Raw genomic sequence first — 27739 nt, forward strand, 5'->3', positions numbered from 1 at the left:
CTTGCTGGTGTATTTTGGATCGTTGTCCTGCTGCAGAACCCAAGTGTGCTTTAGGTTGAGGTCATGAATGGATGGCAGGAGATTCTGTTTCAGGATGTTTTGGGAAATAGATGTTTTGGTAAATTCATTGTTCCATTTACCACACAAAGCCTTCCAGGTCCTGAGGCAGCTAAACAGCCCCAGACCATTAAACTACCACCACTGTATTTTCTTGTTGTTTTTCCGTTGTGATTTCTTGTTGTTTCTTTATGGAAATGCTGTATTACCTTTATGCCAGATGTAATGGGACACCTGAAATTTTCAGGCATTTATAAAAACATCTACTAATTCAGACACAAGCACCTGAGTTTTACTGAACCAGGAGCCAGTTACTTCCACCGAGTGATTGGTTTGCTTTAGACTGTCTACACAGTTATTGGGGACAAAACCTGTCCTTTTGGCTATATGAGGTTTCTGTCAAATAATGTGCAAATATGATTTCTATACGATATGTTTGTATTCCGTTACAGATATGAGATGACTGACTATCCAGTGATTTAACCCTTTCACGTATAGTGGTCGCTGCAGCTATTCAAAGGCTGTTTTCTTGTATTTGTGTCAGTGTTGTTTCTATACTTGCACATAAACCACTACATTGGACACTGATGTGTCACTCCATACCCTGCCACCCACTGGCTGTTTAATGTTGCTATACCTGTATGACATGTTTCGTTGTAATTATTGTTATTTCACACATGAATTATGACAACCTCAATCAGGATTTTTTTCTTAAGTATTTTATTCATCTTTTCATGCCTAAAGATGAATAAAAATACTTGTGAAAAAATGATGATTGAGGTTGTCATAATTCATGTGTGAAAGGGTTCATGTGTACCTTGACTTACTTGTCTGGCAGTGTGACTTTGTTTACATTATTGCTACAGCCCTAAACCAAACCTATGCATTTGCCTTAAAGATACCTGCCTTTTGTTCTTTCCATTTTGTAGTGTGAGAACTGGAAATGATAATGTGAGCTTAAATGTTAACACATTAAACCATATACTGTATTCATGAAAGTGTATTGTTGTGCTTTACAGTTACTTTGTACCATGTCTTTTATTCCCCCACCAGTGCACATGCATAAATCTAAACAGGCTTGTAGAAAACATTTGAAACATTCTTCATGTAATGTAGCCACAGTGACTACAAACTCCACAATGGGGGATCTCTAACATCACCATATTTTTGTGCTGAGGTTGGTTAAATACCAAAGAGCTATTGCAATTCCTGAAAAAAAAAAATACAGCTTTGCTCTCAGGCTTTTTGAACGTTGTGTCTGACCTTTCCTTCATATACTTTAAAACTTGGGTGAGAACATATTTGTAGTTGCATGAAGGCGTCAGTGGCTGATCTCATTATTTGAGGCAATAATGCCTCAATAATGAGATTATCCTGGGTTTATCTGAATTCTATTGTAATACTTTAGAAGTGTTATTTGGCTCACCAACGATAGAACTATGTTTGCATTGACCTGTTGTTCCTTATTGATAATAAACATTTGTAACAAAAAATGACTGAATAATCAGTTTTGATGTCTTTGGTAGTTCAAACGTATGTATGTGTAACTATAGGCAGGTTCTCAAGTTTGAACCATCTAATAACATGACAAAATGAAATATTGAAAGTAGGATTTAATAATCATAATACTGCTTTATTGTGAACCTTTATTACAAACAAAAATACAGTCCCAACTTTGTGAAATTGAATAAAAAATAAGAGAGAAATATATTCTGGTTAATGTGATTTCAGCTAAGGTTCTTTCAGTCTTTCATTAGTGACATACAAATTTTCAGTCAATAAGTTACGAGTTACTTTCACTATATTTACAAATTAAATTCAAGCCCACAATCTAGGAAGGGATAGTCAAAGGCAATAATTATCAGTTAAGTAATTTAATAACTTCTACAGGATCTCAACCTGTTAATGGTGCTGCAGTTTACAATATAGGTCACTGGCCAAACATTAGGAGTAGTTACACTTCCACAAAGTTTAACTTTACCATCTGTTGATGATCACTGAGGACATACATCGTCTCCTTGATGCTTGTCAGAAAAAGCAAATGACTTGGATATAGTTGTACTCAAACTCATAGTAACAGTGAAATAGATTTTCCACTTTTATCAGACCGACGATAAAAACATACCCAGAAGTTCCATATTTCTTTAGGTTTCTTACATTTACCTTAAGACTATGTTGAGAAGATTAAGTGGAGCTTTCCCTAAACAAGCATTTTATGACAGCAGGCTTTACAGTATGTTGCAACTACAGACACCTAAGTAGTAAATCAATGCAAATTTATAACTTTAAGGGAATTTATTAAAGCTCTATTTTATAGGACTCTTGAAACAGGAGCTCTATAAAAATATCTTTGCATAATCACTTCTTTTGCAAGGAAACCTCTGCAAAGATAACGTGGCCAAACCAAAACATTACTTCCAAGTGTTCCTTAGAATTTTCTTAAGTGTCAGCATTCAGTGTTCACATTGTGTACAAAATTTCAATGGCATCAAATTATGACAAAGTGTATCAGTCTTACACAAAGTATGTTTTAAGGTTAAGTATGTGAGAAGGCTAATATTTAAAAATATCTCAACTTATAGTGGAATGTGCTTGTGCAGAAAACCTCTTCAGTACTGTTAACCTAGATTTGGAAACTGGTGTGAAGACTGCTGCGAAACTTAGAGCAGAACACATTTACGTCTTTTCTTAGGTTCAGGTGGCTCCAGGGCAGCCAGTATTGCCTCATCAAACACATTCTTTAATCCTTTCTGTGGAAACAAAACATTAATATTCAAAACAGAGCCATTTTCTGGAAATATGCGAGCGCAAAAGAAAGCTGAGTAAAAATGGAGCATGGCAATCAAAATTTTCATTTATTGAAATAACATTATACAAGTCTCCCCTCGTGATCAAGTTGTCTTAAAGACAAAAGCCTGTGAAAATTTTGATGCTGCAGTAGAAAAAAAAAAAAGATATTACTGTCAAAGACAGTAGCACTGATGCTTAAATAGGGTACAACGGATGAGCTCAATGCTAATGTAAGGGAATGTTTGCTTAACAAAAAAAAAAACAACAACAACAAAAAACCCCAACAAAAACAAAAACAACCCACCACCCCTCAAAGACATGTCAGGTTACACAGACTCGTCCGCAAGGTGAAGAACTAAAGATTGGCACCATCGTCAATAGGCAGCATGGACAATTATTGAGATTAGTTGAAAAGAAAGCACACATGAAACAAAGGAAAAAGGTTAATGGGTACAGAGGTTTAAAGTTTGAAAGAGCATGGGGCTTATTTTAGTAACAGACATTTGTTTACAATGAATGAGCAGCATACGATCGAGAGGCAAAGCAAGATTCAAGAAGACATCAGAACAAGCAGCATTTTCTCTTTCTCTGAGTTTCGGGGGGCTCTAAAGCAGCTAGGATAGCCTCATCAAATACGTTCTTCAATCCCCGCTACAGCAAGAGGAAAAGGAGGAAGAAAGACAGGTACACAGTGTTAGATGGGAGTTTTTAGGTAAGTGGTGTTAGCAAAACATAAGCACTTCTACCCATGTTAAGAGATTGCATTCAGAAACATGCTTGTTACAGCAGTTTTTAGTGTATTGTGTAATGAGAGATCTTACCTGTGTTAGAGCAGAGCACTCAACATATTTGACTGCCTTAAGGTCACGAGCCAGCTTTTCTGCTGTCTCAGGAGTGATTGGCTTTTGTTTGTTCTTGGCTAACTTCTCCACTGTAGACGGGTCATCACGCAAGTCAATCTGAGTGCCTACCAACAGGAAAGGGGTCTTGGGACAGTGGTGAGTTATCTCAGGAACCCACTGGTGGGGAAAAAACAAAACAAACTCATCAAAAACAGGGATCTACAGATTATTTTACATGACTGCCAGAAAATGCACTGCATTTTCATAAACTTTTCTATTATTGGAGGACCACAGAGAAAAAGAAACCCACAAACTAACCAGATATTTCTACAATTCCTAAAATTAAAATAGGCACTTTCAATTTCTCCATTATTTTTACAAGGGGTCGTCACATTTTAATTTGGTCCAAAATTGACTTAGCATAGATTTTACACCTGCTGTTAAAGTCCCATTTATCCAGGCTTAGAACCAGCGGTAAGAGTACAGTAGTTTTAGACCCCCTAAGGCCAGGTTTTGTGTCTTCAGTAGAGAATGTGTTAACCAAACCATGTTATCTTAATTTTCACATAACATGTATGGCTGAATTACATACTACAACAGATTGTAAAAGATAAAAAAAATAAATAAAATACAGTCTTGAAATCACAGCACAACATTGTAACCTAGTTCACTGACAGAAAAAAAAAAAATGAAAGAGAACACGTGGAACACACAGAGAGAAAAAACAAACAAACAAAACATGCATACATTAGGTATATATTTGCATATTTCACATTTCATTAAAATTAGTGCGTGTGACTGAGCTGCATGTGTATGAACGTGTTGTGAGGCTCTATTCAGTCCAAATTGATATTTTTACAGGATAGAGCGATAGGGGGGGAAAAGCTACAATAATAAAACTAGAACCATCACTACTATTGCTAAACTATGCTCGTCATAACCTTGGACACCACGGATGGCTCAGGATGATCCTCATTAGAAGTAGCCATGGTGGCACAGAAAGGGTCAATAATGGCCAGGGTCAAGCAGTGTTTCTGCTCTGTGTGCAATAAATCTTTCTTTTATCTCTAAAGTTATTGCATATTGTTTACAATTCTACTTATCTAGACCAGTTAAAGTTGTTTTGGGCGGCCCTCACATCCTATAGTGGGAGGCCACTACATGAGGGTTAGAGGTATTGGTCTAGTGGGATGTTGGTGAATCCATATCAGTGACTTGGCATTTCTCCCCACAAAACCTGTTCCAAAGTGATCAAAGTATAAATTATCCAGCAACTGAGAAAAGAAAGAAAGAGAGAAAGAAAGAAATGGGAGGGAGCAGCAAGAGTTGTCTGGTTCTTGAAACAAACAAACAAAAAAAAAAAATCCCCCCCAACCTCTTTTATTAGGACCATTATCTGTGGTAACATGATCTGCTTGTTGTCTTTGTCTTCATTATCAGTATTTCACGTTCTTTACTATTTTGACCATTTTGGAATTTCTCAGGTTACGGGGTTTCAATAACCCAAAAAATTCTGTATTTAGAATAAAATCATATACCTTTTCTTTCACATTCTCAAACGAGGAAGGTGAAACAACTGAGAAACACACTAAGAAGACATCAGTCTGCGGGTAGCTTAGAGGTCGTAACCGGTCATAATCCTCCTGACCTAAGGAGAGACCACACACATACACATAAATAATTTACCAAGAGACAGACTAAATAAAACTAACACATTTAACTAAAAGTGGAACTAAAATGAATTGTACCTGCAGTGTCAAATAAGCCAAGGGTGTATGGTTCACCCCCAATCATTACAGTTACTGCATAGTTGTCAAACACCTGCGATAGAATAAGTTACATGTCAGAATATTTTGAACCACGATGCACATTGAAGTGAAAACATTTATTTTTTGTTTGTGAAAACTTACTGTTGGTACATATTCTGAGGGGAATTTATTGGTGGTGTATGAAATCAACAGACAGGTTTTTCCCACTGCTCCATCACCCACCACCACACACTTGATAGTCTGCATCTCTGTGCTTTCTGAAGCTGCTGGCAATCACGTTTATCACGTTACCTGCAAGGAGGAGGTGACAACTGACGAAGGTTAGGCCAATATTCAATATTTTAGACACCTAGAGACAATATTAAGCTATTAAAATGTTCTGTCGTATCCACTGCGAATAACTTCTTAATGAGACGATGGAACCCAAGTAGAACAGCGGAGTTTTCTAGAATTAAACAGCTAAGAGTCACACCCAGCTATCAACAACATTGTCTGAAGGCTAACGTTAGCTAATGACTTGCTTACTCATTTAAATTACCTTCCCACGTTTAGTGTATGTAAACATTTTTTTAGATTAGTCACAAAATGTGGCGATAACTACTTAAATAATTACTGGCAACTGAATCATGTTTGCGCATCATTTAGCAAACTCTGCTAACGCAATGCTAACTTGTTAGCTAGTTTAGCAGCCGGATAACGTAAGGGTGTAAACAAACGCTCCATTAGTTTCTATGAGGTCAATATAGAAAAGCGTAGTTCACAAACAAAATCGGACGACTGCACAACTTCCCAATATGCCAGTTACATGTTTTAGCTACGTACCCGTGTCCCTCTTGTGTCACTGCTAGCTAACGTAAGCAGTCTGTTTCGCCGGGCGTTGGCACCAGCGAGCAAAAACTTGGTACAGCCAGTATGCGAGTAGCGACTTCCACTACGACTTTCAAGCGAGACGGAATAATACCGGACAACAGTTTCAAAGTAAAAAATTTACATGTTGCTACAAAACCCATTCATTGTAAAAGCTAGTTCTCTAAACCTGAAAGTACATTTTTTTATTCTAAGGCGTTTTCTTTGTATATAGGTTTAATATGATGCACGAACTCTTTTGCATGACGCTTCAAACGTTCCTTTCTGTGCTTTTAGACTGAAAGGTGACTTCCTCTCACGTTGTTATAAGATACGTAGTATCTTGAGACGAGGTTAAGCGCGAGGTTCATGCTGCAGAAGTTATGATGTCATCTTCTTAAATTCCTCTCACCTTGTATCCCCTCCCGGTGGTATTGTAAACTTAACACAGTATCCGAATGACTTCATAAAATTTACATGTGATTGTGATATGCGTATGAATAAGAAGATTATTATATTTATTTAGCATCGATTTTGCTACGAAAATTGGAAATCAGAGCAGTGATTAATTGAAATGTCTTGAAACATACATGAAAATACAGAAATAATGGCAAAACAGAGGTTTTGCAACACCAGTGAGCTTGAAAATCAATATTTGATATATCCACCTTTATTATTCAACACAGCATCAACTCTTTAAGGCAAGCAGTTTCTTTAACCAGCCTTCATGAGGCTAGGCTTGTTGAAGGACATATAAAGCTCTTCTTCGGATTCTTTGGATATTGGCTGCCTTTTGTTGGCTGTTGCCAATCAGATGCTTTGGTGCCCAGTTCTTGTGCAGTTCGTTAGACCTCAGCCTTTTTTTTTTGAGTTTCCCCTCCACAAGAATGACTTCTTGACACAAACCCTTCCACTGAGAACATTTCGGATGAGGCTGAAAGTCCAGATGCATTACTCAGGTCCTGTACCAAGTTTTTGCAATGTTTTTTTTCTTCTTTTTTCTCATTTTGTAAGAAAAATAATCTCAGATACTGTTCATCTGCTGTTGTTTTTTTGTTTGTTTTTAAGACACAGTTAACAAATTTGCCAAGTTACAATTTTATGCCTTTTAAAACGAATCATCTTAAAGCAAAGATATTTGAATAAATTACCTACTTACCAGGCTACTGGTAAGTAAGTAATTTATTTTAGTTACTAGTAACTAAGTATCTAGCAATGCAACCTAAAATTGGTTCTTTGCTATGTTGTCTGTTATGTGCAGAGGTGGGAAAAGTACAGATGCTAGTGTTAACAGTACTCCAGTATGAGTTGAACTGCTGATTCTGTCACTTAAAAGATGTTACCGCCTTTATGCTCGCCTGTCTTATGGTGAGGTACTGCAGCTACAGTTTATGGGATGTTGTGCCAAAAAATAAATGAATAAAAACACCATCCCCCTTCAACCCCGGACTATGGCACACACAGACTTTTGTATCGTTCATCTCTTTTTATGCCGCATCTCCTGGTGACTAACATGCAAACATAATTGCCTTTCACATGTTATTGTTTAGACTCAAATCAGTTTGAAGTTTGAAGGCTTGCAGTGTTTTAAAATAACAACTCCTCTCAAATGCGTTAAACTAAAAGTAACGAGTCTGTTTTGAAAATGTTAAGAGAACAAAGTACAGATATTTGTTTAAAATGTAGGGAATAAAAGTAAAAAGTTGTTAGTAAAATCAATACTCAAGTAATGTACAGATACTTGAAAATTCTACTTAAGTGCAATAACAAAGTATTTGTACTTTGTTGCTTCACACCTCTGGTTATGTGTAGACCCAACACTGGTTCAGCCCTTGAGTTCAAAGCCTTTTTTATTCTTGAATGAGCCATATGTCAGTGTTTAAGTGGCTTATCAAACAAAAAAAGATTCCTCTGAAAATAAGTGAAAAAAACAGCTAATTTCTGAATTGGAACTTTGAAAGACTCTTGGAAAGCCTGACCTTTGCTATTGGTTAAGACTTTAAGCAATAGCATGGAATAAAAAAAAAGAGGAGAAAATGGGTCCTTGGAAACTGAATAAAATGAAACAAGGGGTGGCTGAAAACTGTTGTATTAAACCAGTAATTCTCAATCTATGGTATGCGTACCACTGGTGGTACGTGGGCTCCCTCTAGTGGTACGCAAGAAGTCTCTCCCAAAATTGTAAGATTAAATAATATACCATGTTCTGATTGAGGGATTTCTGAAAAATTAAAATGTACAGTTCTGCTATCACTTCTGACATAAATTAAGACAGAAAACGAAACAGTTTTTTACGGTTACTGAAGTTGGGCTAGCTGTTATATAATGATGTGCTACGTGGTGGCTCACTATACAGCTGTGGTTAGCATAATATAAACAGAGTGAAGCTGGAGGATGAATGCTAACTTTTTTCCACTTGATAAAGTTAACGCGATGGTTCCCGATGGTTAGGGACAAATGTAATCACATGGCAGGATGCTGTAAACGGACCAAACTTCAGTCAGAGAAAAACTGAGATAATCAAACTACAATATGAGGTTAGTCATTAATATATTGCTGCATGGGCTGGGCAGTAGTCAGTTAGTTACATCGTAAGGTTTTAAAAACTGAGCTTTAATTGAATAGTGGTGATAAAAACTGAGAGAGGCCGACAGTGATTGCTAACTTTTTAGGGGCTTGTTCAGAATAAATGGAACAAGATACAAAGCATTAAAACATGTTAAAAACAGGAAGCGGGGTTTGTCAACTCATCACTTAAAGACGGGATATCCCACCTGCTGTGAATGTTTTAATGCAGTACAGTTGTTATTATTATCACTTGTCACATCCTGTTTATGACAATAACATTCATATAAGAAATAAAATTGTCTCATGTAAACAGTATATGGTGTTAAATAGGCCTATACTGCTGTACTATAATGTGGGTCATAAGGGTGGTACTTTAAGAGCCATATATTTTATAAGGTGGTACTCATTGTGAAAGTTTGAGAACCACTGCATTAAACAATGTATTTCTTGTCTCAAAACTGTACTCACATTCCCACATGCACACTGAAATAGCTATTGGGTCTGGGTTATACAACCTAGAAGACTAAAATGAAATGTTTCACCTAAACCTTATAGTCCGTTTTTACATATGAAGGGAATGGTGTTTTTTCTTCTCTCATGACAGAAATTATTTTACACAAACAGCTGGAAGAGCACAGGTGTGAATAATGATATTAGTCAGACAGCTTTAGTGCTATGGTGCTGATATTTTGAATACTGACTTACTTGTACATTGACATAGCTACTGGAACGTGTGACAAATACCTGATATCTGCAGTTAAAAAGGTTTCAGAGATGTTGTTGTCCACCCCCACCTGCACGAGGGACACAATATCAAAGGCAACACATATTGCAGCACAGCGAGAGAATAAATGATTCAATGCCTCTGAGATAAAGTGAACATTATATTTTTCTATAAAATAAGATTAAATGCAGGGTTATTGAATTAGATTGTATAGGGGTGTAATGGCAATGAACACCAGTCATAGATGTTCAACGTCTTACAGCCATTACTACCAGGGTAATCAAATCTGCTTGACAATGATCACTAATCATCACTGCTTCTCTTTGTGTGCATAATATGGGAAAATTTTGAGGAATTTCAGTGTAATCCACTTTTGATTATCACTTTAACAAGTTTACATAAATTAACTTGGATAGTAACTCATTTCAGCTCCAGGTAACCTGTTAGACTATTATGTATTACTGAGGGCAAGAAGCAAAAGTCAAGCAAGCGTGAAACTATATTATTGCAATCCTCAAATAACTTTAGAGAGATCCTAATGATCCAACCTACTTATTGTGAGTGTTTTGACTTTTAGAAGGAGCTCCTCACAATAGTTCACCCTGTGTTTGAATATGAAGAAAATTTTATTCCACATGGTTTTCAGATCTCTGGAATGCAATATTGACAGAAATCTTAGATATCAGAGATTCATCGCAAAGAGAATAACAATCATCGTGCCCGCCCATATGAGATCTGCAAATAAATTAAGTGAAAGCCAAGGGCCCTCTAGGATTTGAGGCTGTTAATTTTAAGCTGATAGGATATTCAATAGTTGAGCCTAAAGTTATCTTAGGCACTGACATTAAAATGAATGACATTTAAATCATTTAAATACTTAGAAAAAACAAAAGAGTCTGAAAGCCTCTTTTTCATTTGGTTTATTTTCAGCTCAGGTCACACATTGAATGAACATCCACTGGAAGAATAGTTTTAGTAGGATTTTGTTAATACCAATTTACCCATGTTTCCTTTTGAAAATGATGACAGTGTAAGACTTAATCTATTAATGTATAGGTTCTGAGGGTAAAATGGTTGTCATAGTCATATTTTCCTTGCAGTCTTTATTCTCCATTCAGCGATATGTGTTGATGCCAAAGAACACAGCATCAAAATAAAGAGAATCCAACGTAGAGTCACCCACGAACTAGATTTAAAATAAATAAATAAATAAATAAATTATACGTACTACTATCTGTTACTATTTTTGTACTGGACAGATGATTATTCTAATGTTTACTACTACATATAAAGAGTTGATGGTGATATAGTAAACAGTTTAATAGCCTTAGACTCTTCTCACCTTTTTTCATCTTGAATTGGAGTAATTTGTGTGCTGGTGGTTGGGGTTGTCACTGTGGATAAGAAGACTTTGCATTAAAAGTCAGTAAATGATATTCTTGATATTAATACTGACTTTCCCCTTATAATCGCATTAGAAAGCAGTTCAGAGCGTTATCAGGTGTTTTCAACAGATGTTGAGAACAAGAAATAATCTGATATCTAATAATAACATAATATCTTATAAGCTAATGGAAATAATGAGAAATAACAATTAAATTTGAAAGTGGAAAAATTCAAATATCAGAAATGACCATTTTTACAATATAGCTTTTGTTAAAGTTTAATCATCTTTTATATACAATATATTTTCTGCTCCATACTACCTACTAGATGACAAGCAGTGTAATTTAAAAGGTGTTCTCAGACTCATATGCTAATAGTTAGAAGGTCAAATCAAAGGTACAACTTGTGGTTGGGTTATATTTCGCTGTGGTGGAGCAACATTAAAAAATCCCCACCACAATTATGATCAGTCTTTGATTAAGATGTTGATAAATTGTCAGTGTCTCAGATGAATATAGATGGTCACCTAGATTTGAAAATTATAAGAATCTTACTCAGAAACGTACTTGGTCGTTCAGATGACAAACAACATGATTGTGAGGCAAACAATGTGTTGTTTAACTAGTTTAGCCAAAAGGTTCAGACAACACTCGAGCTGGCCTTTCTAGAGTAGTAATAGATTACATTTACAACTTTAAAGTTTGGTGATTATTCTGTGTAATCAAAGAAAGAAACTACTGAATCAGCAATAGCACATCTGATGATAAAGTATCTGAAGCTGAAGTTTACCTGCTTGGGAGACGAGGAGGCTGACACCAGTAAAGATATTTCTTCCAGGAGTCGCGATGACACACCAGTACTTATCTTCGTCACTTTGTCTGATAGATGTCATAGTCACACTGAACACTCCCACTTCCTTATCATCAGCAATGAAGGTTCTGTTGGTAGAACGGTTCTTTGGTGTCTTTACCACTATCCTGCAAAACTCATATATCTTTCCTCTGCACCAGTACTTTGTGTTTTCTTTGTACAGAAGGTCATACTGACAAGGCACCTTTACAGACCCTCTGTTTGTTGCTTTTACCACCTCTGGAGCTGAAAGCAGAAGTGATTCTGCTGCATGCTGTATTATCCACAACAACAAACAGAAAGCTGGACCTGCAAAATCCCAAACCATTTAACATCACATGTTAATCAGATAAGTGTGCAATTGAAGAAAAAAATGGCAAGGCAAGTACTTTTGATAGATTACCATTAAATAGGCAGACAAATGTTCCAGAGGTCCTCATGGTCGTTATGAAAAGTTAAAGGGTAAGAAAACACCAGCTAGGCAACTTCTCCTTTGGTCTTGCGCAGTAATGTCATACTGTGTCATACTCTCCCATTGCTCAAAATACCACAGCCAAATGACAGGAAATTCTTGACATCACGATAAACAAAGACACAGGACTAGGCAACAACAGGCAACAACGCAAAAGAAAGAATGTTTGAATGAAGGGCAAGTTTTCATCTGTATTAGTCCCTTAAATGGAAGTGTCACTGAAGAAAAAGTCAAAGTTGATTAAAGTAATCACCTTCATCCTATAATACATTTTTTATCCTGCTGGAAGATGCTTTTTAGTGTGTCCATACCAAATATGTATGAGAGTTTTAGCAATGTGAGTGTCTAAGTTGTAGAATAAAACTGAGGTACAGGGGGGCAGGAGGGGACAAAGGAGGAATGCCTCCCCTGACCCTCAGTGATGCACCTGTACCTAAAGACCTTGCATGTGTGATGGTGGGATGGTGTGGGAGGAGGGATTCAATTGAGGATGGGGAGGAAAGGTTGTTAATCCCATATTGTATAATTAATCTGTCAAATGGAATAAAGTCTGTTCCTTCAAATATATGTTTCAAGTATTTAATTCCTTTACAACTCCAATCTGTGAAGTTAATCATATTATTGTTCTGTTGTATGTCAGGGTTGTTCCAAATGGGTGTAGGTTTGGATGTGATTAATGAAGAGCCAGTCATTTTTAGAAACGCCCACCATACTGTCAGAGAGGAGCTGATATTGATACTTTTAAAGCATATATGTCGTTTGATGTTTGAACTAATGAATTGTAGGTCAGAAATCTCTATAATATTGCATAGTGCCTGTCTACGTGTAGCTAGGGCTCATCTGACAGGGCATGTTTTAACCATCCTGAGATGACTTGTAGCCTGTTGGCTAAGAAGTACTGTTTAAGTTAGGCAGATCTAGTCCTCCTTCATCCTTGGTCTTTGTAGAGTTTTTAAGCTGATGCGTGGGGGTTTATCTTTCCAAAGGAATTTAAAAATAGAAGATTCCAGAGATCCAAATCAGTCTGGTGGTGGCTTACTCAGGATCATTGAGAATGAATAAGTGATTCTTTGCAAGACCATCTGTTGGGGGAAAACTCTGTAAAAGACCCAGGAGAAATAAAGACACAATGAGACAAGATCACTTTTTATGCTTTAACGTGCACACGGGTAAGCTGTTCAGAACAACTCACAACGTGTACAGAGGCTGGGCACTTTTTATAGGAAAGACAGTGAGAACAGGATAAGAAAATACAAAACAAATAAAATAAACAACTCCACATGTGGCGCTAGTCTCGTCAGCAGAGAGCTGGGAGAAGGCTGTGAGAGATAAAATAATCTAAAACAATATGTCCCAAAACAGTATGTCTTTGCTGAGAAAGTCTAAAAGATAATTCTAAACTAATCTAACCATAGACAAAAGGGCATGCTTGCACATTTAAAAGAAGGTAAAGAAACATAGAATCATTTTTCCTGTAACATTCCCTCCTGTTTTAACTTATTTTAAATGTATACAACAATTGTCTGTGAAGGTTATTTATTAAGTATCTTAAACAATTTTTTAATTTTCAAAATGTCAGCATAGCAGAAATGGAAGTCATTTGGTCTAAAGAATAAAACAAAATAAAATAATAAAAAGAACAAAGAAAATCATAGTAAATGAAAATCATAGTAAATGAAATAACAAGTGGAATAAACAAGAAAAAATAATAAAACTAAACTACAAAAAATAAAGGATAAAAACCTTATATTTTAAAACAAAAACTACAAAAAATAAAAGGATGAAAACTAAAATGAAAACTTTGTATTTAAAAATGATGAAAACCTAATATTTAAAATGAAAACTTTATATTTAAAAATGATGAAAACCTAATATGTAAAATGAAAACTTCAAAAAATACAAGGATGAAAACCTTATATTTAAAATGAAAACTTCAAAAAATAAAATGATGAAAACCTTATATTGTACCTGCATAAACTACTAATGTGTTAATCAGTGCATGATCACTTGAAAAAGGCAGAAGTCATTTTTAATCACCACGTCATTCATTAGCAGTTATTACAAGTTCTCCTCTAACAGAATTGCAACAGGATGCTGGTCTTCTTGAGGCACGGCAACATAAGCAGTCATTGTAGTTGTTATCATCTTTGAAATCATTACTCTTAGACATGGCGGTGTAGCTGCTCCAGATGTGTGGTCAGTGACATATTTTTGCAGAATGGACAAATTCTGCAAAGCTTCATAAATGTCTCCTCCAGCTTTGTATCCATCAGGGATAAAAGTGCAATATGTCTCCCCGATCAGCTTGCAAACTCCTCCTTGTGATGCTGTTAGCAGGTCTAGTGTCAGTGTGTTCTTCAACACCATCGTTCTGATGGCCTTCTGTTCTCCTGCTAAGGCCGTTCCCAGGGCCTTAGTTAAGTTGATGTGTCGTAGCAGAGCATATCGGTTGATTTCCACGTGATCCCGCACCTCGGCAACTCCAATGCCGGGGATCAAGCTCTGTAAGAATTTCACTCCTCCTCAGATGCGAAACTCTGGTTCCTTTACTGCTTGGTGCCGTCCGTGCACATCCTGTCTGGTAATGAGTCTTTGTTTGTAGTATCATTCGGTAGCTGTAGTTGGAGCGACAGTTGAGGCTCATCAGTGTTGCGTTACTGGCACAGGTTTCGTTGAGTGAACAGTCAATACACTTCCTCTCGTTCCTCGGTGGGCAGAAAGTGTATTTGCATAGCAGTCAGTTTTATTATTCAAGTGAGCTGTAGTGTTCATAAACTGCCACCAGAAATTAGTGGCATAGCCATGGGGAAACTTGGTGTACTTTCCTTTGTCATACAGTGTCTGCCTTTTCTTCATATAGCGTGACTTATTGTCCCTCACGGAAGCAAAGATGAGGAGCCCGGCCATGGTCAGGGCCACTGCAGTTATTAAGAGCCACCACCTCATGACGACGGGACACACCCTCCTGTCGCGAGTAGACCCCCCGGCCAGGAAAGCTGACCCCTCCACCGGGCGAGATCACAACAAGTGGGCAAGCCTGCCGTCAGCTGTGTTTAGATGGCTTCACTGACTCGCCTGCAGTGACTCTGATGGATCCAGGATGGTCGTTCCGCAATTTTGCAAGCGGTCGGTGTAGTGAGGAGGACTTGGTATGGCCCCTCCCACCTGGGTGTGCTCCAGTTTTTCCTTTGGAGCACCTTGATCAGAACCCAGTCACCGGGCTTTAGTCTGCAAGACACTGGAGAAACATCATCAGGTTGTTGATTATGTACAATGATCTCTTTGTTTTCTAACAGCTTAGACATCCATTCTGCTAATGTGTTTTCTCTGATTGCTTTGTCTATTGGTTGACTGGTGATGGGCAGTGGGAACGGCCTGCCATGAATGATTTCAAATGGAGTTAGTTTATGGGAGCCTTGCGTTAAGCGCATCCACATTTTCACTAAACCCAAACATTCAGGCCACGGCCTTCCTGTTTCTGCCATGCATTTCCTGAGCCTTTGTTTTATAGTGCCGTTAGTTCTCTCTACAAGGCCTGCGCTCTGAGGGTGATAAGCACAGTGGTGTTTTATGCTGAAACCGAGTGCTTCAGAGACCTTAGTGATGACATCATTTACAAAATGAGTGCCGTTGTCTGATCGTATCAAAGCTGGAATGCCATATGTGGGTATGAAGTGATTGCACAGGCATTTTGCTACTGAAATTGCATCTGCCTTTTTCACTGGATAGATTTCCGGCCACTTTGAGAACACATCTATAACCACTAGGGCGTATTTCGACCCTTGACATTCGCTTAGCTCAATAAAATCCATATGAATTGTGTGGAAAGGGTGAGGCGGAGTTGGAAAACGGCCTCTTTTTGGTCGCAGGTTACCCTGAGCATTATATTTTTGACACGTCATGCACGTTCTGACAAATTGTTTTGCTGAAGTTTCAAAATTTACAGTGTAGAAATGAGAGTTGACAATACAGGTCATTCCCCCCGATGACAAATGTGTACAGCCATGAGTCACTAATGCCGCCATCTTGTGGAGCGATTTTGGCAACACTGGCTTGCCATAACACATCATTAAATCGTTTGTCAGAACTGCACCGTGTTTTAGCCATTTTGCCTGCTCTGCTGTGCTCGCTGCTTTTTGTTCACTTTGCAACACATCCAGTGGAATCTGATGTGTGTTTACTGCCATCAATGTCATGTTTGTCTTTTGTGCCGCCTGTTTTGCTGCTCTGTCAGCAAAATTGTTGCCTGTAGTAATAAAAGAGCCATCAGTTTTGTGTGCTGCACATTTACACAATGTGAGTTGTTGTGGTAAATTTATTACAGTCAGCAGGCGTTGTAAGAGGCTGGCATGCTGGACTGGTTTACCGGTTGATGTAATCATTCCTCTGTTTTGCCAAAGCTTTGCAAAATGATGCACAGCAGAGAAAACATACTGGCTGTCTGTATAAACGTTTATTTGTTTATCTTTGTGTATTTCACATGCACGAATAACAGCTATCAGCTCAGCGCTCTGTGCAGAATATGAAGAAGAAAGTGGTTTTGCTTCTATTATTCTACTGTCTGTGGTTACTGCGTAACCTACACAATTTCGGCCTGTGCTGTAAGGTCAAATGCTGTTCTCCTAGCTTCCACACTTGCTGATCATAAGGTGGATCTGGGCCTGGAGTTTGTTTAAATCTCAGAATGTTGTGATACTCGGTCGGTTTCTGGAAAGTGGATGTGGCGGGTGTCATTTAGCATGCACTCAGGTTTAATACCAGAAAAGAATGGCATGACTGCTATCTTAAGTTTTGTCAGAGCGTCTCTACCTAGCAAATTTACTGGACACGACGGGTCATATATGCATTTAATAAAGCACCTGTGGCCACTTGCTGTGTGTACTAGTTCTAAAAGGGCAGTTAATTGTTGTACAGTTGTGTGGCCTGAAGCTGACTTTACAACTAATTTGTCCTCTACTCCTACAATCTCGTGGGAAGTGACCTTCCTCTCCACGGTTGTAGCAGGCGTTGTCTCTATGTTATCTGCTGTTTCTGCATGGCTGTCTGCAGCCTTGGTGTTTGTGACTTTGCTCGCCTCTCTGTTCCTGATAGCCACCTGCGGATTAGTGTTTTAGTCTATTGTCAACAGTCAGCCTTATTTTGAAGTTACAGAAAGCTTCTTCTTTTTTGTTTGTCTTGGTTTGGGAGAATAGATGCAACTCTACATTTTCACTTAAGGCAGTTTTGAATAATTTCTAGTTTTTCAAACAATTCATGGATCTCACACATTTCAAACTTTCAAGTTAGGGTTGTTTCCCATTTATACAAATATATATATATTTAACTTTGCATTCCTCACAGCTCATAGCTCACAGCTCTAAACCTAGGCATTTTTCAATCAAATGCCTAATCACTATGTGTCATTGTGACTCTCAAGTATTGTCACAAGTTTGTTTAAATTCGTTTCCAAAACCAACAAAATAATCAAACAAAAACAAAAAACATAAACGTGTCAGGACACAAAAGAAAAAGAAAAAAATGCTGCCATCCGAACAAGGCAGAAGTCTGCATATGTTGGCTTGTAATAGCATGCAGCTTGTAACATGGTAGACTAATGTGCCTGTGTTAATTCAGCTCCATATTATTGTGTGAAGTTCCACTGGGTTGGGAGTGGTTTTGTGTGTGTCACATTTTTGGTGAGCCAATGGCTGGAATGGGGTTGGACTAATTAGAGGCAGGTGTACTTGATTGCACTGATACACTGGTCTACTTATAGCCCACACTACAAACACTGCTGTTTCGTTTTGTCTCTCTGTGCAGGTATGTAATGTGATGTAATCAGATATGTTTGGGATGGATGGGTTTTTCTATATGCTTACAGGGTGGTGGGTCTCCAAGGACAACTTCTAACCCTGTTAAAGGCAACATGTGGAGTGCAACTTGGCTGTGTGGCATAGCTGGCTCTGGCCTTGGGACTGTGTGTTTTTATACAATTCTTAAGTGGGACACTGGACTGTTTTATCTTTTATCTCTTGATATATTTTTCGTCAATAAATTATCTTTTAGAATTTTATTGACTGACATCTTTTTGCCCATGACTGAAACGGTTGGTCAGACCTAGAGTCTTTCTTTGGGCAGAATAGCAGCTTCTGCTCTAAAAGAAACAAATAAATAAAAAGAAAAGAAAATGTGGAACATGCTCATCAGCTTAGCAGTGTCTACATATTTAATTCAGCTTCTCAATCCTGTAGTTTTAGCTGTTGTCTACAGGGTTTTGCTTATTGGTTGTTATTATAGGTGTGCTCTATATCTCAGCAATGTGTCATTCTAGAATGATAAGTTTCAAGCTGGTCAAGTGCCTCTATGCACTTCATTAGTTTAGTTATTCTCTGTATTGTCTTCATCTCACATGTCATTACACTGAGTTTCAGCAAACCTTAAGCTTGATGCAGACTACTGCTTAACAATTATCCACCTTACATCATAACCGATTAAGGTGCCTCTTCATATTAATATTATGTCATTGTTAATATTATCCTCTTTGTCTTATATAACAGCAATAGCATATTATAATATTTTATTAGTGTGTACCATTATACTACTACTGAGCCAATTTGTTAGTTAGGATCATCTTATTCAGCAAACAGATAATTTAGAATTCATCCAATCTGCGGTCACATTTGTTCTCGCTGTTGCATGGCGGACCAGGCAGTTCTATTATAATATATTATTTATATTTTATTTTGTATCCATCAAGGGCTTCAGGTGATCTGCAGTTATCACCATTTTCCCAAGGTGGAGACAGTTACCTTTTCACACACTGTCCTTGGCTGAACAGTGACACAGTCTAAATATACCTTAATTATTTTATTAAAATATTTTCGTGTGAATTATTTGCTTTATATTCATTTTATACATTGTGGGCATGGTCATCATGCCAACTGTGTTTCAATGTTAATATCACTTTACAGGTTGTTATCCTTGCTATTATTAATTTCAAATACTCTAAAGATAATTTCTACTGTAATTTTCCCTTTGTTAATCTTTATTTCGTACTTTTTATATTTATATCTACTCAGTGGGGTCTGTTTTCAACCCTTTTAAACTACTTCAAACTACTTTGATCTCTAGTTTTCACTTAATAAGGGATTATTATGTTCTTCCTGATATGGGTGTTGCTGCAGATGCGGCTGCAGGAATGAGTGATGGTTTACTAAAAGGATTGTGGACACTGCACAGTGTCTCGTCTTCTGGTTTTACTAAACTGGCAGTTGGATTCTGTTCTCCTGACTGTTTATATTTTGTTTTCTTAAATCTCTCAGTTTACAGACACTGTTTTTGTCCGGCGTCTGGACTTTTCTTTTCTCACCACTGCTCGTCAGCAGGAGTGAGTTTTAATTTCACTTGCTTGATTACCCATCTTATTTATGTATTTACTTATTTTTGTTTAAGTAATATATACACAATACAGCTGCTATCACCTTCGCTGGTATTAGAGACGAGAGTGGTTGCTCACACGCCCTTCTACTTTCGGACTATTTCCAAAAGCGGTGTGAACTTTACGAGACGGAACTCGACCGTTCTCTCAACTCACCAGCACGTCAGTGAATAGCAGTAAAAGAAAAACACAGTAGGAGCAGCTCAGTCTCTTATTGGACCGTGAAAATTCAGCTTGCTCCATTAATTAAAACAATACACACATTCACATTCACACTTATTCGCGCGATCGGAACCCTTATCATAAGGGGAGCTGCCAGTCTTTCTGTAGACGAGCTACTTATTCCCTTGACCCAGCTGGGGGAGCTACCCAGAGCTCCAAACCTAACCCACAAGCGTGGGGAGCTTCCAGTCGACGAGCTCCAAGCTACCAGCCGACGAGCTACTTTAAACCTAACCCACAGAGGTGGGGAGCTTCCAGTCGACGAGCTCCAATGCTACCAGTCGACGAGCTACTTTCGCTATTTTAAATTCCCTGAATTCAAAACTCCCTGAATTTAAAATTTCCTGAATTTAAAATACGCTTTTACGCAAAATTGTGTCAGTGTGTCTGTATCTACCTGGTCAGTGTCGCCGGGTCTGGTCCACCTCGATCGGGCCCCACCACCGTGGGTCGCTTTCTAGAACGTTGGCCAAGACTCGAATTTAACGCCCTTGGTCTTTGACCACACACCTAGTGTGTGGGCTGTCGACAGACGAACAACGTGGACTGGTCACGGAGATGGGACACGATGGAGGCGCTCCGGCTCCGAAGGACCAAGAAATGTTGGGGGAAAACTCTGTAAAAGACCCAGGAGAAATAAAGACACAATGAGACAAGATCACTTTTTATGCTTTAACGTGCACACGGGTAAGCTGTTCAGAACAACTCACAACGTGTACAGAGGCTGGGCACTTTTTATAGGAAAGACAGTGAGAACAGGATAAGAAAATACAAAACAAATAAAATAAACAACTCCACATGTGGCGCTAGTCTCGTCAGCAGAGAGCTGGGAGAAGGCTGTGAGAGATAAAATAATCTAAAACAATATGTCCCAAAACAGTATGTCTTTGCTGAGAAAGTCTAAAAGATAATTCTAAACTAATCTAACCATAGACAAAAGGGCATGCTTGCACATTTAAAAGAAGGTAAAGAAACATAGAATCATTTTTCCTGTAACACCATCATTTTCATTGAAGCAACCCTTCCCATGAGTGATATGGGTACCGATTTCCATCTAGCCAGATCATTTTATGCCCTTAATCACTATTTCCTCCTGATTTGCTGCTCCTAGTGGTTCGATTTAAAAACTGCAAACAGTGAAGGGGAGAGTGGGCGTCCCTGCCTTGTGCCTTTCTGGTGACAGAAGCTGGAGGATGTTTGGTCATTTGTCCTGACACATGCTGTTGGAGAATTATATAATACTTTTAACGAGTTTAGGAAAGACTTTCCAAAACCAAATTTTTGGAAGCTGTAAATAACAATTTCCAGTGTTTTTGCTACGTGAATGGTCTATGAAATTAAGTAAGTTGGGTCTTTGTACTAAGAATTGTGTGTGTGTGTGTGTGTGTGTGTGTGTGTGTGTGTGTGTGTGTGTGTGTGTGTGTGTGTGTGTGTGTGTTTAATGAATAATTTCATTGAATTCTAGTTTTGTTTGTCATATTTTCTTCAATATTTCCTGTTCCTGGAAGGACACATAGGCTTCTTCTAAAGATTTGATGATTTCGTATAATTTCTGAATATGTTTGTTTTCTCTTTTTATGTGATGAGAATTAAATCATTTTACCTCTCATCACAGCTTTCCCTGCTTCCCAGAGAACAGATGCTGATGTTCCAGGCAGGTCACTACAGTCTAAATATAAAGCCCACTCTTTTTTAAAATATTTAATAAAATCTTCATCTTTAAGCAATGATGTATTAAATCTCCAGCTTTTACTTGCCGGAATAATCTTCTTATGTATTAGAATTAAAGATACAGGAATATGATCACTGACAGCTATCGGGTGTATCTCAGTGTCTGAAGTGTCATTCAACAGTGAGCTGCTGACTTGGAAATAATCCAGACAAGAGTAGGAGTCATGGACATATGAGGAGAAAATATATTCCTTACGGCTGGGGTGAAGGGAACGCCATGTGTCGCAAAGTCCGGAATGCCTCATGTACTGTTTAGCTATATTTGTGAACAGCCAGTTGTGCTGAGTTCCTGTAGTATTGAGCCTGTCCATTTCTTCATTTAGTCCAAAGTTGAGGTGGCCCCCAAGAACAAGTGAGCAATCTAGGTGTTCAATAAAATAGCGTGGAAGAATGAGGGGTCATCAACATTTGGGCCATATATACTTACAATACATAACTTTTTGTTAAGAATAGATAATTTAATTAGGAATCTTAGCTAGGTTAGGTAGGAATCTTAGGTAGATCGAGAAGGTAGATTAAGAATATACCTTCTCGATCTTCTTCATCTGGCTGCTCCCTTTAGGAGTGGCCACAGCAGATGATCTGCGGTTCGAGCCCTGTCTTGGACAGTCTCGGTCGTTGTGTCGTTGGGAGAGACACTTCACCCGTTGCCTACTGGTGGTGGTCAGAGCGTCAGTATCTGGCAGCCTCACCTCTGTCAGTGCGCCTCAGGGCAGCTGTAGCTACAATGTAGCTTGCCATCACCAGTGTGTGAATGGGTGGATGACTGAACGTGTAAAGCACTTTGGGGTCCTTAGGGACTAGTAAAGTACTATACAAATACAGGCCATTTACCATTTACCATCTCACTCCATCTCACCATCTCAATTTTCAGTTCAATTTAATGTTATGTCTAAAGTGCCAAATCACAACAAGAGTTGCCTTGAAATGCTTTATATTAGCATTGTAGGGTAGAGACCCTACAATAATACAAACATAATACAATAATACGAATCCCCAGTAATTTCCTGTGTCACACCACCAACCCTCTGCATGTCCTCCTTCACTACATCCATGAATACAGTGTCATCTGCAAACATTATAGTCCACAAACTCCTCTCTAACCTCATCTGTTAATCTGGCAACCTCACAAACATGAATGGGCTTCCTGATGGTTTCCTAATGTAATCGCACCACCGCTTTAAACCCATCTGTCACTCTGACCACACATCCTAATACTGTCCTCATATAGTTGTCTCAATATCCTAATGTCATGCAGTACCATAGTTCCTCTTATAGCACCCTTATTTCTAGAGACTTACACATTGATTCACTGCTTTACTCTATGCCTTTAAGGGCTCTCTATCTATCATGCACACACTCACACTTTTAGGATCAAACCAACAACCATCAGGTTGGTAGCTGGAAGGCTCTAACTACTGAGTCACAGCTGCTGTAGGACATGGCAAGTAAATAAGAAAACATGGCAACAGAATGTAACAGTGAGAAAAGCCTTCATTTTGCAATGTATGAGGAAGAGATTTTTGTTTGACAGTCAAGTAAAGAAAGATTTTGTCACTGCTGTGTACTCTCCTGCCAGTAAGTAGTTGTATAGTCTTCGGTTGCTGTAGTTGTTTGTTTAGTATCCTTGTCCTGCTGAATGATGAACTGCTGTCCAATATGCTTTATGTGTTTGGCTGAATCTGAGCACACAGACTGCTCTCATATAATTCTGCATTCATCCTGTTGCTTCTGTCAGCAGTGAGATCATCAATAAATGCCAGTGGGGGCCAGCTACATTGGCAGCCATATGGCCAAACCCTAACAGAAACTCGACCGTGTTTGACAGATAACAGAGTATGCTTTGGGCCATGAGGTATTTTGTGGTTTTTTTTTTTACCCTCTCCATTGTCCTGATCATTTTCAATTCAATTCAATTTAGTTTTATTTATACTGCAATGCACTGTATATTCTAAGGTAGACAATAAAATAGTACAACAGAGAAAAACCCAGCAATCATATGACCCCTATTGAGCAAGTAGGAAGGAAAAACTCCAGCAGAACCAGGCTCAGGGAGGGGCGGTCATCTGCTGTGACCGTTGGGGTGAGGGGAGGAAGACAGGACAAGACTAGACTAGATTAATAATAACTAATGATTAAATGAAGAGAGCTGTATAACACATTATAACTGGAAAAGGTGGCTGAAGAAAATACTCAGTGCATCATGGGAATCTCCGAGTCTACACCTATTGCAGCGTAACTAAGGGAGGATTCAGGGTCATGTGATCCAGCCCTACCTATATGCTTTAGCAAAAAGGAAAGTTTTAAGGTTAATCATAGAAGTAGGGATGGTGTCTGTCTCCTGAATTCAAATTGGGAATCTAGTAAGCATTTTGGATCAAATGAAGGCTTTTCAGGGAGTTTTTAGGACATCCCGATAATAACAAATTACAGTAGTCCAGCCTTGAAGTAATAAATGCATGAACTAATTATTGGCGTCACTCCGAGACAGGATGTTACTCATTGTAGAAATATTGCACAAATGGAACAAAGAAGTCCTACATATGTCTTTAACATGTGCACTGAAGGAAATATCCTCTTCAAAAATGACTCCAAGATTCATCACACTGTTCTGGGATAAATATTTCTAAGATTTTTATGGCCAAGTACAATAACCTCAGTTTTATCAGAATTTTTGTCTCTTAAAAGTGGTTAAAAGTTGTTTTTTTTCCTTCACCATCAAAACGTATTTCAGTTGTCCAATATTTTGTGCTCCATGGTTTACCAGCTTATTTACCATTTTCCAATGTTTTGTGGGGGGTTTATGTGTGTTTTTTTTGTTTTGTTTTTTTAGAACACACTCAGCTGGTTCTTTTGGCCAAACAGCTCACCTTGATAGATTAATGCTTTCCTCATTATTGTCTCCAGCATTTTTAAAATTTACTGAGCTTCTTTTATATGAAGTAACAGCTTAGTAACCAAATGTTCTTCTACTTGTACTTGTTTCAAAAAGAAATACTTAAAGATACACCAACTCAAAAGCCTTCTACTAAAAGAAAAAGAAATCAATTTATCTAGATGCTTACAGTGTGAACTGTTTTCAGAGTGCTGGAAACAATTCAATTGTTTGTGAGATTCGGTTTTCTGGGACTTTATACTTTAGGGGAACAAAAGAGAAGAACTGTGCCCTCTGCATATAAACTCGGTCGTTCTGTTGATTTAAAATAAAAGTGCTGTGTATAATTTCTGTTACTTTATTTCCATATGTAAGTTAAATGACCTGGCATAAGCCATGCAAAGCAATGGACAGAGCACAAGAGGGTTGAACAAGAGAGTGCAGGCAGGGTGGAGTGGGTGGAAACGAATATTAAGGGTGATTTGTAATAGAAGGATAGCAGCAAGTACAAACAGGGAAGTTTAAAAGATGTCAGTGAGATCTGATACGATTTATCCGACGATTTGGAGATGCTGGCACTAACAAAAAGACAGGAGGCTGAGTCAGAGGTGGCAGAGATGAAAATGCTAAGTTTTTTGTTGGGAGTGACCAGATCTATCCATCCATCTGTCTTGCTCTTAATGATTTTTATGTTCATGTAAAGCATCAGAAATCTGCCTTTTATTCGTTGTCATCTCTTTGGAATGACTGTCTAACATTTCATCCTTTTTCTGAGAAATTCAGAAGGGGTACTTTAAGCTGATTTATTCCAACAGTAGGTGGCACTAAATATCAGCCTGCCACACCACGTAATTTACAGTCTGATTTCCTAATCCAGTTGTTTTCTTCGTCTCTAACAACAGTCTGCTGCATAGCCTCATCAGACTTTCTCAAATCTTTAAAATTATTTTGAAGATATGAATAGCTGTGGGACAAACAAAGTTCTCCCATTGCTTCACATATATTGCATTTGTATGGTTTTCCTCAGGCTTTTATTCCTCTAATTTGATTCTTTGCCATTTTGTACCATTATGCATTCTAATGGCTCAGTAATGATGGAATGGATGCCAGTATTATAATAAAAAATCACACTTAGTTTCCTTTTATGGGTTTCAATATTTTATGTACCCATTACATTTGTACTGTAGAACTTTAGTGGACTTGATAGTTTGATTATTCATGTTGAAGGGAAGATTATTTTAATATTTTGATTTGTTATTATGTATTTTACGTGTAGCAAATAACAAATTGCCTTTCAATAGTATCTAAAGGTATGAAAAATTAACAGAGCTATTTTTTCAGTTTAGAGCTTTGCTCACACAAACAAACTTCTTCAGAGCCCCGATCTCAACATAAGACAAATGGGACAACATGCTAAAAACTGATATATCACATTGTATATTATGCCTCATAATAAAAAACCAAACTGTTAATACAAAACTTTTTGTGAGGAAACTTTAATGATGCTAATTTGTGTTAACACTTAGATAGTCAGCCTACAAAAAACAGAACTATCCCATTGCATGCATGTGCCTGTGACTAAATTAGCAATGTGGTTGCAACACCCATGTGCACATCTGTTTCTGAAAACCCTTAGCTACATAAATTTCATGTATAACACATAGAGAATCATTTCTACCAGATACAAAGAAACTCATTTCAGGTTTGTGAATATTTAAGATATTTGAGTTATATTTTTGTGAAGAAATGTATAATGTATGTGTATAATATATGACAAATTGGTCTTTGACTTATACCCCAAGGTAAGAATTGGGGTATACTAAATTAACTCTTCTGAATTGACAAAATGCCCTTAGTGACAGCTTAAACTGGATTGTTTTTCACTTGTAACCAAAAAATCAGTACGGTATATAAATGAAACATCCTACTCTCAGCCTGCTTGACATTTATTTGACCTTTGGCTTTTTGCAGCCACATCAGCAAATTGTTTTGGAAATTCAAGTGGGACTACTTCTGCTTTGAGGCTCTTGTTTCAGCCAAGGTGCTTTCCACTGACAGCAGCTCTTTAAAAATGATATAAACAGTTAAAGATATAGAGGGTTATTATAATAGAAGCTGAAATGACTAGATAAGGTCTCCATTTACCCTGGGAATGCACTGGATTGAATGCAAATCATTCTTTATGACATATCATGACCCTTCTTTAGGCGTGATTAGAGTTGTCAAACATATTTATCATCACATATCTGCAACCTAAATAGGTTTTCAAAGGCAATTTTGTCTGTTGTTTGTGTGAGTTGACTCTTAATGTCCTATGTCACTGCTCAACAGTAACATAAAATTTACAGCATGACACAAAGGCATATTTCATATCATTAATCCCTGCACTTTAGCAAAATCATAAACATCCATCTTTCATCTTGTTTTGGTCTGTCTCTTGGCATTGGTTTGTCATTTATTCCACACTATAGAAATTTAAAAAGTAAAAAGCTCTTAGATGAGAGTATTAAATGTAGTTTTGCATTCTAAACAAACAGGTTTGACAAATTTATCAATGGTCTTTTGAGGTTTTTGTATAATATTTTATATCAGCTCGCTATTTGCTGCTGAACTACTTTTGTAATTGTGTTTTCCTTGAATAGAAGAGTCCTTCACACAAGGACTAAGCATACCTGTAGAGACTATGCCTGGAATCCTGATAAGCAGTCACATGTTTTTGTTAAATCTTCTGCAAATAACCCCATTTCATAGATGTAGCATTTTGTAATGTTTTGTTAAATTAGGTGTCTATAAAAGTGAGTCAGCCTGTTGACCTCCTAGTAGGAGATATTCATTTGCAAAGTACTGGCTGGGAATTGTGGTTGTATGTAAAAGTATCTTGTTGTTTCAGTCCAGTAGGTGCTCCTGGTAATTATTAAGATTCACATATGTGTTTCATCTCCCTAGTTAAGTAGTTTTCCAAGATAACCATCCAGTCGTTAACTTAGGTGGACACCCACTTAAGCCTGAACTTATCTTCTATATGTCTTTGCTATTATTTTTTGGGGGTAGTTTAAAAAACATGGTGCTTTAAAGTCAGATCAATGGCCAGAAGAATGAAGGAGTACATAAAATAATTTGTTTGGAATTTTTTTAAATATGGTATTTCATTTAAGGAACAATATTTTACACAGTTAGGTGTATGGGAGTGG

General features: G+C 37.7%; 2 protein-coding genes across 3 annotated transcripts; both read right to left on the bottom strand.

Annotated features, from left to right (window-relative positions):
- Positions 1-1669: 1669 nt before the first annotated feature.
- LOC146645319 (cell division control protein 42 homolog) lies at positions 1670-6536 on the bottom strand. Of its 2 annotated transcripts, none has more exons than XM_085395050.1 (6): positions 6281-6521; positions 5600-5749; positions 5438-5510; positions 5228-5337; positions 3669-3866; positions 1670-2807 (listed from the first exon to the last, which is right to left on the bottom strand). In XM_085395050.1, the coding sequence occupies exons 2-6, from the start codon at positions 5702-5704 to the stop codon at positions 2718-2720; spliced, it is 576 nt and encodes a 191-aa protein (XP_085251176.1). In that variant the 5' UTR covers positions 5705-5749; positions 6281-6521; the 3' UTR covers positions 1670-2717. The 2 variants fall into 2 exon arrangements, with proteins under 2 accessions (XP_085251176.1, XP_085251177.1); XM_085395051.1 differs by lacking the exon at positions 1670-2807 and adding an exon at positions 3086-3498 and having other exon boundaries at positions 6281-6536.
- Positions 6537-10294: 3758 nt separating this feature from the next.
- On the bottom strand, positions 10295-12167 carry LOC146645320 (CMRF35-like molecule 3). Its single transcript, XM_085394926.1, has 3 exons — positions 11772-12167; positions 10939-10990; positions 10295-10782 (listed from the first exon to the last, which is right to left on the bottom strand). The coding sequence occupies exons 1-3, from the start codon at positions 12157-12159 to the stop codon at positions 10680-10682; spliced, it is 543 nt and encodes a 180-aa protein (XP_085251052.1). The 5' UTR covers positions 12160-12167; the 3' UTR covers positions 10295-10679.
- Positions 12168-27739: the final 15572 nt, after the last annotated feature.

This window comes from Rhamphochromis longiceps, linkage group LG20, assembly GCF_057381845.1.
Source record: "Rhamphochromis longiceps isolate RC_006_pf linkage group LG20, R_longiceps_female_GT1.1, whole genome shotgun sequence".
Lineage (NCBI taxonomy): Eukaryota > Metazoa > Chordata > Actinopteri > Cichliformes > Cichlidae > Rhamphochromis > Rhamphochromis longiceps.